Raw genomic sequence first — 10,999 nt, 5'->3', positions numbered from 1 at the left:
GCGCTCGCCCCGAGGAGGCCAAGGCCCCGGGCCTGACCGCCGCCATGCTCGCCAACGCCGCCCCGGCCGAGCAGAAGCAGATGCTCGGCGAGGCCCTGTACCCGCGCATCCACGCGTCGCAGCCCGAGCTCGCCGGCAAGGTGACGGGCATGCTCCTCGAGATGGACTCGAGCGAGCTCCTGTACCTCCTCGAGAACGACGAGGCCCTCACGGCCAAGGTCCAGGAGGCCCTCGACGTCCTCGCCGAGTACACGCAGCGCCAGACCGACGCCCCGGCCCCGGCCGCGTCGTCCGAGGAGGCTGCCCCGGCCGCCGCCGAGGAGTCGTCGTCGGCGTAAAAAGGGAGGACCGAGCGCGCTCTTGACTGAGTCGTCGTCCGCTTCCCCTTTTCCTCGCCCGTCCCTCCCTCTTGCCTACCCCCTTCCCCCCTCCCCTTCCTCCCCTTTCCGCTCTCGCTTGGCTGGCGTAGCGGGGAAGACGACGTTTGCGTGCAGGACGACTTTGACGCCGTGTTGGCCTTTCGAACGGTCGGCGTGCAGCCTGGTTGACAATGCCCACAGCCTCGATTTCCCTCTCTCTTCCTCTTTCCTTTGTCGAGCTTGAGAGATCGAGAGCGAGAGAGCAAGCGAGAGCGTCTGGCGCCTGTTCTCGACCGAGAGAGAGCGGGCCGCCTGACTTGCGAAGGTCGACTAGTTTGCTCCTTCAGGCCGACGCCGTTCCTCACAGGCTTTCGTGGTCGGCACGAGCGGCAGCAGACAGCGAGAGCGAGCGAGAAGAAGCAGATCGCGCAGCACTGCAGCAGGCGAGCGAGACGGCCTCGTCGGCTCGTCCTCCTCCTGAGCGGCCAGCTCGCTCTCGACGCCTGCGCGGTCTGACTCTCGGCCCGAAACTCGTCGCCGCTCAGCCTGAATCTCCTCGAAGCCCTATGATGAGTCTTGGTCGGCAGCGCTCGTCCTGCAGTACGATGCTCGAGCGACACGTCATCTGCGAGAGGGGGACGCTTTCTTTCACGGCTGAGCTGCCTCGCGATGGACTTCTCGCGAGACACGAAAGGTCGTTGCACACGAGCGAGAAGGTTACACAGACCCGACGAGACGTTGCTGCCGCATCCTCGGGCTCAATTTCGCTCGACTCAAGTCGAAGCAGTCGAGCGCGAACGACGACGCGAAAGCGACGGTCGCCAGGACAGCGCACGCCTCGGCCGAGTTGAACAGGTTACTGCGAGCGTGCGAGAAGAGTCAGTTCTCGTTCGTCGTCCCTCATCGAGGCTCCTTCTGAGAGAGAAAGAGAGGCGACGAACCAAAAGCCCTCGCCGACGCCCGGCGTACACTTGCCCGCCCACCCGATCGCCCACACGCTCACCGCGCCCCAGACGACGCAGCACGCAAAGTCGACCGCCGCGATGCGCTTGCCGAACGACCGTGCCGCGCGCCAGGTCGCCTCGTGCGAGAGGTGCGAGAGGAGGGCCCGCCGCGGGTTGCTCGACGTGCTGTCGCGAGGACCGGCGGCCGACCTCGAGGCGGTCCAAGGATCCGAGTCGTCGGACGACAGGCTCGAAAGGGAAGACGACGAGGAGGAAGAAGAGAGGCCGGCGCCCTCGCCTGCGGCGGCGGCGGCTCGTCGTCGCTCCTCGCGCCGGCGTTGACGCTTGCGGCGCCGCTTCTTCTGCTGCCGCTCCCGCCGCTCGACGTCAGACGCTCGCTGTGCGTCGTCGACGCCGTCGAACCTTGGCAGGAACCTCGGGTCGACGACGAGGTTGACGCTCAGGCCGCCGCCGGCTCCTGGACCTCCTCCTCGTCCTCCTCGTGCATCGCCGCCGCCGAACCAGCTACGCTTCGAGTGCGACGGCTGCTGCGGCTGCACGAGCGGGTAGACACCGAGCGCGCCCGGCGCCGCCCCGCCGGGTCCGTGCGCCGGGTCCTCGCGCGCTCGTTGGCGGCGGTACAGGCACGGATGGAGGGCGAACAGGTAGAGCGTGAGGGAGAGGCTGAGGAAGGGGAGGACGATGAGGGCCCAATGAGGTGCTGAGCCCTTTGGCGCCGGAGCGGGATGGTCGGCCGACTCGACGGGGTGGGTGAACTGCAGAAGGTCAAATCGCGGTCAGGTTCAGGGCCTGCGTGAGATTCGCAAGCGTTGACCCAGAGAGAGAATTGGGACGCACAGCTGCACCAATCGCGCATACGCCGACGAGTAGAGCGCCCGCAGCCTGAGCGCACCGCAGGAAGACGCGCTTGCGGCGCCCGACCGTGACGAGCCGCCCGCCCGCATCGACGCCCGTCGCCTCCTCCTCCTCTGTCCTCGCTCCTCGCGCTCCCGCTCGAACGCCTGTCGCCGCCGGCCGACCGCTCGACCCGCCAAACTTGCGCGCGAGCTGCTCGCGCCGCCGCTCGAGCGCCGCAGCGCTCTTCTTGGCCGGCTGAGCGGCGCCGCGAGCGTGCGAGTCGTCGAACCCGACGCCATGGAGGTATGCGCCGCCGGGAGCGTGCCACTCGCCGACGCTCGGGCCGGGCAGAGCGGCATAGCCCTTCTCGCTCGCGGCATCGTGCTCGACGTCGACGTCGGCGGTCGTGGCGGACCAGCTCGACGCGCCGAGGTCGCCGCGAACGTCGGTGCGGTACTCGACGGAGTGGTCGAACGGGTAGGCAACGGCGTACGGGTCGGCGTAGGCGGGCGAGACGAATGGCGGCGGAGGAGGATAGGGGAGCGTCGAGGCGGGCGAGAACGGGGGAGGGTGGCCGTAGGACGTCGCGCTGCGCAGCGAGTCTTGGTGCCGGTGGTCGACGTCGAGTGGCCCTTCTCGCTCGAGGTGAGGGCGAGCGCGAGGAGGAGGGGATTCGAACCAGGCGGGTCGAGGGAGCGACGGGCGAGCGTGCGAGGTCCTGGCTGCGGTCGGGTGCAAGCCGGACGGGAACTCGTCGCTGTCGAGGTCTGCACGCCCTGTCGGCGAGGCCGAGGTTCGAGGTGCGGTTGAAGGCGGAGAGGAGCCGGCGGGGAAGGGCAGGTCGCGAGGGCTGTAGCGCGCCGGCTGCAAGTGCGGGTTGTCCTGCTCCTTGTCGTCGTGGACCCACCCTCGCTGCTGGCCCTCCCGACCGCGGCTGCTGCTGCCGCTTGCGCCTCCTGCCGCACCGCTCGACGAGTTGCTGTCGCGCAGGCGGGCGGCAAAGTCGGCGAGGCCGTCGACCTCGAGCAGCGAGTCGTCGGTGCCGAGTCGCTCGTGCATGCGCTCGCAGCGGGTGCGTGTAGCGAGAGGGGCGAGGGAGAGCCAGGAGCGGACGCGAAGAGCGAGGGGAACCGGCGGAGCTCGCCGGCGAGGCTCGAGCGCTCGGCCGAACCGCAATAGATCGAGATTAGCAACCTTCGCTATACGGCGTTCGTAATCGTGTCGATCTCTCTCGCCGCTCACTCTCGTACCACTCTCCCTCGCGTCCGGCTCGAGCCCCAGCTGCTCGCGCAGGACCAGCAGCTGCACGCTCGACCGCGCTCCCTGCTCGATGGTATCGAGCCGTCGAACTCGCTCGCCTTCGCTCCCCGGCCGAGTGGGGAGCACAATGGCCGAGCCGGGTCGAGCTGCGGCACCTCCTGCTCGCTTCACCACCCACGCCTACACGCTCGGCAGCACGTCCAGAGCTCGCCCAGAGCTTGCGCCAGCTCCCACGCCCCGCGCATAGCTCGACACGCTCGCTCGCATCCGCCTCGTCGACTCGGAGCAGGTCGCGTCATGAGCGAGGTCAAGAGCAGCAGGGCAGACGGCGGCAATTCTACACGGTGCGTCCCCATCTCTCTAGCATTGAGTCTGGATTGCGCAAGTCGGCGGCGGCCAAGCGCCGCGCGAGAGCCCGTGAGGACGACGCACGTCCTCGAGCGCAGGAGCCGACCCTCCTCTCCTCCCGCAGAAACACCGACCAGTCCTCGTGCGTCCCCTCGCGAGTTACCGACTGGACATAGGAGTGCAGGGCTGACCTCGAGAACGCGTGCGCAGGACGCGACAAGACGACGTCGGCCAGGCCCACTTCCTCCGACTGCCCGACGAGCTCATCGCCGCCATCTCGCGCTTTTACAACCCGCCGATCCCGTTCGAGCTCGGCCATTTTACCCTGCCGTCGCGGTACATGCGCGAGGGACGAGACGAGCTCCGCTCGATGGCGGCGACGTGCCGCCGGCTCGCCAGAGTCGTGCGCCCGCTCCTGTACCGCACGCTCGTCTTTGTCGACGACAAGCGCAGGACACGAACGGTCCACTTCTACTCGGCCAAGGACATCCATACCTACGTCCGCGAGCTGTACTGGCAGCCCTCATGTGCGTCGACTGCTTTCCTTCCTTCCCCTCCTCTCTATCTTCTCGTCATTGGGCACGCGTTCCTCGAGCAGTACGAGGTCCTGACGCTCTCGCGCTCTCGTTGTCGCAGACCTGTACAACGACATGTCGCCGGTGTTCCTGCCCATCGCCGAGAACCTCACCTACCTCGTCCTCGCCTTTCTCCCACAAAACGTCCCCGACGAGTTTATCTCGGACGACTATGCGGGCCTGACGACGCTCCGCACGTCGTTCACGAACGCGCTTCGACACCTCAAGCACCTCGAGGCGCTCGAGATCCCGTTCTGGGAGAGCCGCGAGGACCCGACCTTCACCTTCTCGACCGACATCATGCCGTCGCTCAAGCACGTCAGCATCGGCGACTGGCAGCAGTGGGACGCGTTCGAGGTCGAGCACAAGATCGACGTCGTCAAGTGGCTCATCCACCCGGACCTCGACTTTGACGAGAACATCATTCGCGGCTTCTTCGAGCACCTCGGCCGTCAGACCCGGGTCCTCCAGTTCGCCGCCCAGTCGGGTTGGGGCAGGACCGACCTTCCTCAAGGGTTGACCGAGAACCTGCGGCAGATCTCGTGGTACAAGGTGCGTCCCTCTTTCGCACTCTCGAGCAGCCCGAGAGCGAGCGCTCACACCTCTTCCTCCTTCGCCGGCGCCCGCAGGACATTCGCCAGCACCCGCTCGACAGCTTCACCCTGCACGGCTTCAACCCGCTCACGTCGCACAAGCGCGAATGGGCACGGCTCCTCCCGTCGTTCCTGTCGCTCCTGACCGCGTCCAATGTCCGCAACATGGCCTTCATCGACGTTCCCTCGCTGCGCAACGCCCGCCGCCACCGCTTCAACTGGAGCGGGACCGAGCCGATGCTCAAGGTGACGACGGTCCAGATCGCGCTCGCGCTTGACGAGGACACGAAGGACCATGGCGATGGCGGCGAGGACTTTGAGGAGGACGACGACGCGAGCGAGAGTCACGCCAAGCAGGGCGAGGCCCAGCCAATGAGCGAGAGGGTGCGTCCCTATCTCTCTCTCTCTCTCTCTTGTGGTCGTGCACTAGCTCATGTCCTCAGCTTTGCAGGTCACGGCCGACGACCTCGAGCCCCTTCTCGCCCTCTTTCCCAACGTCGTCAATCTCAGCCTCGCCAACATCCACCGCGCCACTCAGCCCACACCCTCGACCGACGACGACGAGCACGACGGGCAGCACCCGCTCCCCCTCGACTCAGACGCGTACGAGGCCTTCGCGCGCGACACGTTCCTGCCGGCGGCGCGAGCGTTCGTCGACCAGCTGCGCCTCTTTGAGCGCTTTACCGAGCTCGGCCAGGTCGTCTTTCGGAGCGCAGAGGCGCGTCTCGCGGTGCGCTTCCGGCGCGAGGAGGCAGGACCAGCGGGAGAGGGGCAGGGCGAGCGACCGAGGTGGCACGAGGAGCTGAGGAGGTTGTATTGACGAGGGGGGATCGCTACAGTATTAGACGACTCGAGAGTTCCGCACGACTGAGGGGGTACAGCAGGAGAGGGAAAGAGAGAGCGAGATGCGCTTCATACTTCTGGGTCGGCGGGAGGTCCGAGCCCGTCGCCCTCGTGCGTCCTCACGCCGCCCTTTGTGCGCTTGCCCTTCATCTTCTTGTTGCCGAGGCTCTGCAGGGTGTCACAACGAAGGTCAGAGAGGTCTCGAGAGACAAGAGAGAGAGAGAGAGGCGGGGCGCACCTTGTAAAACTCGCGCATGGCGTTCTTGTCCATGCCGGCGAGCTCGTCGGCCTCGTTCTCGTCGCGCCACTTGAGCTCGCGCTCCTCCTTGAGCGTGAGGCCATTCTCGTCGTGGTCCGACTCGTCGCCCTCGGGCACGTCGGGCTGCTGGTAGATGCTCGCAAAGTGGGCCGCCCAGTCCTGCGACGCCTCGCTGCTGCGCCAGGTCGGGAGGCCGGTCGACTCGGCGTAGGTCGGGGTGCGGTGGGCCGGGTCGGTAAAGGTGTACGACTGGAGGAGGAGGAACCACGTGTAGTCTGTGCGGGGGGCGGAAAGGGGGCGTCAGGATGGGGACAGACTCGAGGACGAGGAGAGGTCGAGGACGGACTGAGGGTTTGACTCCTGCGCCACCGCTTGCTGACGAGGCCGACCCTCGTCAGGTCCTGGTAGCCGAGGTAGCTCAGGACGCGGCCGAGGACCTGGCCCGGGAACCGCAAGAACGGGTCGACCGGGTTCTTCATGGCCTCGCTCTTCTCGCGCTCCTTGGTCTTGTCCCGCCTCGGCTTGCCCGCGCCACCGCCCTTGCGGCGCCCTGCAGATGCGCGGGTCGGCGACGCCGAGCGCGACGACGACGGGCTCGACGCGACCGAGCCGGCGACGCTCGCGAGCGGGGTGCGGACCTCGATCTGCTCGTCGTCGTCGCTGCTGAGGCGCAGGCGCTCGAGGGCTTGGGGCGACAGGGGCTCACCGTCCGAGGTGCGCTGCTGCGAGGCGTGTCGGTTCAGCGCCGTGTGGAGGAGGTCGGGCGCGGGGGCCATCTCGAGGGTCGAGGTCGAGGTCGAGGTCGGGAGAGGGAGGGAATACGGCGCGGCAAGGTGGTGGGTGCGAGCGAGCGAGTGTGCGTCAAGCAGTGCGAGCTGTGCGTGGTGGTCGTAGCCGCAGAGAGAGCTGAGGAAGGGAGAGCAGAGTGCGGGGAAGCTGGTGACGACGCGGCCAGCCGGCCACAGCTTTCAAGCTTGGCGACCAACCATGGGCAGGCAGGCTCTACCCTTTGCGCTCGCACGTGCAGCTCTCTGGCGCCTGGCCACATCACATGGAGCGCAGCCGCAAACGGGCACGCGGGAAGTTCCTCGCGTGCCAGCTCCCGCGCTCTCTCCCTCCCTCTCTGCCTTCCCCTGCTGTGCGTGCAGCGCCTTGCTCGACCAGCTCGACCAGGCGCATCACACCTACCTCGCTTGACCGCGCCGCTCGACGACGAGCCCCGGACACGCGCTCAGACCATCGTCTCGCCTCGTCGTCCTCTCCTCGCTCTCCTCCTCGCGCCTCGCCAGCTGCGCAGCTCTGCGATGTCGATGACGACGCACGTCCACGACGATCCCTGCCCGGTGCGTCTCGCCCTCCCTTCTCTGTCCACCCTCGCGCCCCGCACTCACCTCGCCACTCATCCTCACCTCGCAGGCGTGCCTCGAGGGCCACAGGCTCGAGGGCGACCCCAAGGGTTCGATGGAGAAGCTCAACGGCCTCGGCTACTACTTTGCCAAGAGCAACGGCGAGCACACGGACAAGGCCATCGTCCTGTGAGTCCTCGCTCCTCTCTCCCTCCTCCTCGCCCCGCTCTGCGCCGCTCGCACCCGACGCAGCTGACTCTCCTCGACACCGACAGCGGAACAGACCTATTCGGGCTCGGCCTGCCCAACGCCAAGCTCATGGCCGACTGGTTCGCGGGCAAGTCGGGCCTCGACGTCCTCGTCCCGGACGTCTTCGAGGGTGCGTCGTCTTTATCTCCTTCCTCGTGCCCTCAAAAAACCCGCCCTGACACCTCTCGTCAGGCGACTACATCAACGCGAGCCGCATCCAGCCGCAGATCGACCTCATGGACGAGCCGACCAAGGGACGGTCCTTCCTATTGCGCCTCAAGTACCAGGCCAACGCGCTGTGGGCGTTCTCCTACGGCATCGGGCCGGCGTACCTGTTCCGCCACAGCGCGGCACACACGCTCTCGCTCGCAGAAAAGGTGCGCCCGACCTCCTCTTTCTCGCTCGAGCGCACCGAGGAGAGCCCGACCTGATTTGCCTCTCCCTTTCCCTCGTCCGCAGTTCTGCCTCGACCTGCGCAAGGACGCGGGCTACACTCGCATCGGCTTTGTTGGGTGCGCCCGCTTCTCTCTCTCCCGTTCCTCAATCGTGGCGCTCGGACCTAGCCGACTGACCTTCCCAACCCGTCCTCCTCCTCCTCCTTCCTCGCGCCCATGCACAGCTACTGCTGGGGCGGCGCGCACGCCGTTCACCTCGCCGGCAGCTCTCACGTGCCCAAGCCCGTCGACGTCGTCGTCGCGTTCCACCCGGCGCCGATCAACGCAAAGGACTTCAAGCCGGTCACCGTGCCGTTCATGCTCTCGCTCGCCGGCGGTGCGCTCCCGCCCCTCTCTCTCTCTTCCCTCGCCATCTCGCCTTGGCTCTTTGTCTCGGTCGCGACACTGACCCTCTCGAGTCGTGGGCCCCGTTCCCTCGCGCCCGCAGAAGACGCCTTCTTAGACCCGATCAAGCCCGCCGTCCTCTCGACGCTCTCGGCGCTCGCTGTCGAGCGCGGCACGCCCATCAAGACGTGGGACGACGCGCTCGGGACCGTGCACGGCTATGGCGCGAGGCCCGACCTCGCGAAACCGCTCGTGAAGGAGGCGTTCGCGCTCGGGTTGGAGAGGACGGCGGCGTGGTTCAGGGAGCACTTGTGAAGGGAGCGGGTGCCGGTGCGAGCGAGCGAGCGAGCGACGAGTCTGTAGCTGTACCTGTCTGTGCCGTCTGTCGTTGTGGAACCGAGCCTGCGCTTTGACCCTCTCTCTCTCGCTCTCGCCCAGCTCGATCTCTCGCTCTCGGGTGCTCCTCGACGACGAGTATGCAAAAGGGGTATCATGTTCCACGCCCGCCCGCACCGGATCGCGCAAGCCGAGAAGAGGGAAAGGGGAGGAGAGGAGGGACAAGCGGGGCAAACAGGCGCGGTCTATGAACGAGGCGAGGGGCGAGGAGGAGGGGGGCGTGCGCGCGAGAGAGTGTCTACATACGGAGGTGTGTGTGTGTGTGTGGGTGCGTGTCGACAGAGGCGAGGGTCGTGGAGCGAGGGCGAGGGCGTGAAAGGGGGAGAGCAGGCGAGGGTCCATGAGGGGGGGAGGGGGCGCGCGCGCCGGCGGCCCGAGAGCGACAGGAGGCGCTCAGAGGTCGGTGTACTCGTGCGCGGCCGTCGAGCGGAGGAGCTACGGGGCGAGCGAGAGGTGAGCTTCTGGGCCAGGCTCGACGAGGACGAAGGGGGAGGGGACGCACCACACTGAGGAGCGCCGGGATCATGAGGATAAAGCACGGCAGCACGAACCACTGGACGTTGCCCTGCGAGAACGACCGAGAGGCGTGAGTATGTCGCTCGGCTCGGAGAGAAGGATCGAGGGACGCACGAGCTTGATCTCGATCTGGTCCGACGCGGCGACGAACCGGTTGCGGGCCGGGATGGCAACGGCCAACTGGGCGGCAAAGGCGACGATGGTGATGACGAACGCGGCGAGCGCGAGCAGAATCGTGATGATGCCCGACTTTTGCAGCGCAAACAGCCGCGAAGTCTCGGACCCAAAGTACCGCGGCGGGAACAGGAGCGAGATCATGCACAGGAGGGCGGTGATGGCGGCTGCGAGAGGGAGCTTGTCAGTACGCTCGTGTAGGACGGGCGATAGAGAGAGAGAGAGAGAGAGAGATAGAGGGGACGAGAGACGCACCGACGACGTGGATCCAGTAGACGGACGTGGCGCTCGAGCCGATGATGAAGATGCGGTCGCTGTCGGCGGCGTCGAGGCCGAGGATGGCAGAGTCGCCCTTGACGGTCGGCTGTGAGGGGAGATAGAGGGTCAGCTCGTCGAGGTTGAGGGGGGCGGTGCAGTAGAGAACTGGCGCCGGCGAGGCTCAGGGACGCACGAACTGGTCGATGCCGCCCTCGGTGGCGTTGGGGACGAAGTAGAAGTCGTAGCCGGACTTGACGCTCGTGCACTGCGCTCGAGAAGGAGGTCAGCCTGCGCTGCCCGACCAGGAGGTGGAGGGGAAGGTCGACGCACGAACTCGTCGGGGCCAACGATGCCAGTGTTGTTCTGCGGCACGCACGACCAGTCAGTACACGGGGACAACACAGGCGACAGAGGGAGGGCAAAGAGGACGCACGCGGTACTTGGTGCAGGCACCCCAGGCGCCGAGCTTGATGGTCGTGTTGAGCGCCTTGCCCTGGATGATGTAGAAGTTCTGCCTGCGTGCGTGCGAGCGGGTGGGAGAGTGCTTGGTCAGCTGTGGTCGTGCGGCGAGGCTAAAGGGCCGTTGGTGACGGCGATGAGGCCCGACGCGGGGGGAACGCGCTCCGAGGTGATCTCGCGTCGACGAAGGGGGGGAGGTGGCAGCGAGACGAGACGAACCAGTACGGCTCGGAGAAGATGGACACGACCCTGTGTAGCAAAGTAGGGCAGGTCAGGCCGGTGCACGGGGCGAGATGATCGGACGGGGTGCGTCCGACGAGAGGCGAGCGCGGGACGACAAGCAGGGGGGGGGGGGGGGGGGGTATTATTGCTGATCTTCTCTTAGCCAAAATCCTTGTTATCTACGATGATGTTATTCCCACAGATCTAAGTCGATTCCCGATGGAGCTCCGGCTCGTAAACCATAGTTGGCTGGTTATGTTCTGTATGGCGGAAAGGCCTTGCACTTCTACAGGTGAATAACATTGCAAATATTTGCGGGGGTAAATCCTTTGCGCACGACTTGAATAGAACGGACTGCTGTACGCAGTAGAGTAGCCTTGTTTTTCGATCTGCTGAGGCTTACCTTTTGTTCAACAGATTTTTTTATCTTATGATGATGATTTCTCTCCCTTTTATTTGCTGCGCAGCTCAGAAGAGGTGTGATTCCTGCATATGGGCAGAGGGACTTATCGGCTGTACAATCCTCGACGTTCCTTATCGTTTACCTCTTTCGAACCTGCA

At 66.1% G+C, this 10,999-nt stretch overlaps 6 protein-coding genes across 6 annotated transcripts in view; 3 read left to right on the top strand and 3 right to left on the bottom strand.

Moving 5' to 3' along the window:
- Positions 1 to 34: 34 nt before the first annotated feature.
- RHOBADRAFT_65355 (uncharacterized protein) lies at positions 35 to 576 on the top strand. The gene has a single exon (XM_018418689.1). The coding sequence runs from the start codon at positions 45 to 47 to the stop codon at positions 336 to 338; it is 294 nt and encodes a 97-aa protein (XP_018269601.1). The 5' UTR covers positions 35 to 44; the 3' UTR covers positions 339 to 576.
- Positions 577 to 1,076: 500 nt separating this feature from the next.
- RHOBADRAFT_45512 (uncharacterized protein) lies at positions 1,077 to 3,220 on the bottom strand (the record flags this gene model as incomplete). The annotated part of the gene is made up of 3 exons (XM_018414623.1): positions 1,077 to 1,218; positions 1,301 to 2,079; positions 2,162 to 3,220. The coding sequence occupies 3 exons, from the start codon at positions 3,218 to 3,220 to the stop codon at positions 1,077 to 1,079; spliced, it is 1,980 nt and encodes a 659-aa protein (XP_018269600.1).
- Positions 3,221 to 3,670: 450 nt separating this feature from the next.
- On the top strand, positions 3,671 to 5,945 carry RHOBADRAFT_54760 (uncharacterized protein). Its single transcript, XM_018417484.1, has 6 exons — positions 3,671 to 3,765; positions 3,894 to 3,911; positions 3,980 to 4,296; positions 4,406 to 4,896; positions 4,974 to 5,321; positions 5,389 to 5,945. Exons 1-6 carry the CDS (start codon positions 3,719 to 3,721, stop codon positions 5,755 to 5,757), a joined length of 1,590 nt encoding a protein of 529 aa, XP_018269599.1. The 5' UTR covers positions 3,671 to 3,718; the 3' UTR covers positions 5,758 to 5,945.
- RHOBADRAFT_66718 (uncharacterized protein) lies at positions 5,701 to 6,520 on the bottom strand (the record flags this gene model as incomplete). The annotated part of the gene is made up of 3 exons (XM_018419056.1): positions 5,701 to 5,948; positions 6,019 to 6,314; positions 6,386 to 6,520. Coding segments are annotated over 3 exons (530 nt in total), but the record flags the coding sequence as incomplete, so codon positions are not given.
- Positions 6,521 to 7,343: 823 nt separating this feature from the next.
- On the top strand, positions 7,344 to 8,728 carry RHOBADRAFT_54758 (uncharacterized protein; the record flags this gene model as incomplete). The annotated part of the gene is made up of 7 exons (XM_018417482.1): positions 7,344 to 7,382; positions 7,456 to 7,574; positions 7,661 to 7,764; positions 7,827 to 8,011; positions 8,094 to 8,146; positions 8,254 to 8,405; positions 8,517 to 8,728. 7 exons carry the CDS (start codon positions 7,344 to 7,346, stop codon positions 8,726 to 8,728), a joined length of 864 nt encoding a protein of 287 aa, XP_018269597.1.
- Positions 8,729 to 9,166: 438 nt separating this feature from the next.
- The window catches only part of RHOBADRAFT_66717 (uncharacterized protein), a 2,376-nt gene continuing 543 nt past the window's right edge, over positions 9,167 to 10,999 (bottom strand). The window contains exons 2-9 of the mRNA XM_018419055.1: positions 10,436 to 10,465; positions 10,191 to 10,272; positions 10,088 to 10,120; positions 9,951 to 10,022; positions 9,755 to 9,863; positions 9,440 to 9,666; positions 9,312 to 9,374; positions 9,167 to 9,244 (exon numbers count right to left, since the gene is read on the bottom strand). Coding sequence (XP_018269596.1) covers positions 9,203 to 9,244; positions 9,312 to 9,374; positions 9,440 to 9,666; positions 9,755 to 9,863; positions 9,951 to 10,022; positions 10,088 to 10,120; positions 10,191 to 10,272; positions 10,436 to 10,465 — 658 coding nt within the window. The 3' untranslated portion in view covers positions 9,167 to 9,202. The remainder of the gene's footprint in view (positions 9,245 to 9,311; positions 9,375 to 9,439; positions 9,667 to 9,754; positions 9,864 to 9,950; positions 10,023 to 10,087; positions 10,121 to 10,190; positions 10,273 to 10,435; positions 10,466 to 10,999) is intronic.

The sequence above is a fragment of the Rhodotorula graminis genome, assembly GCF_001329695.1.
Source record: "Rhodotorula graminis WP1 unplaced genomic scaffold RHOBAscaffold_10, whole genome shotgun sequence".
NCBI classification, from domain to species: domain Eukaryota; kingdom Fungi; phylum Basidiomycota; class Microbotryomycetes; order Sporidiobolales; family Sporidiobolaceae; genus Rhodotorula; species Rhodotorula graminis.
The sequence above is the reverse complement of the archived record's forward strand: the minus strand, read 5'-3'. Positions and strand labels throughout refer to the sequence as shown.

Excerpts from the sequence above, each read along its gene's own strand:
- RHOBADRAFT_54760 (XM_018417484.1), top strand. The coding sequence starts at position 3,719 with ATGAGCGAGGTCAAGAGCAGCAGGGCAGACGGCGGCAATTCTACACG. Across the intron at positions 4,297-4,405 it reads GCTGTACTGGCAGCCCTCAT|ACCTGTACAACGACATGTCG; the intron begins GTGCGTCGACTG and ends TCGTTGTCGCAG. Across the intron at positions 4,897-4,973 it reads GGCAGATCTCGTGGTACAAG|GACATTCGCCAGCACCCGCT; the intron begins GTGCGTCCCTCT and ends CGGCGCCCGCAG.
- RHOBADRAFT_65355 (XM_018418689.1), top strand. The coding sequence starts at position 45 with ATGCTCGCCAACGCCGCCCCGGCCGAGCAGAAGCAGATGCTCGGCGAG.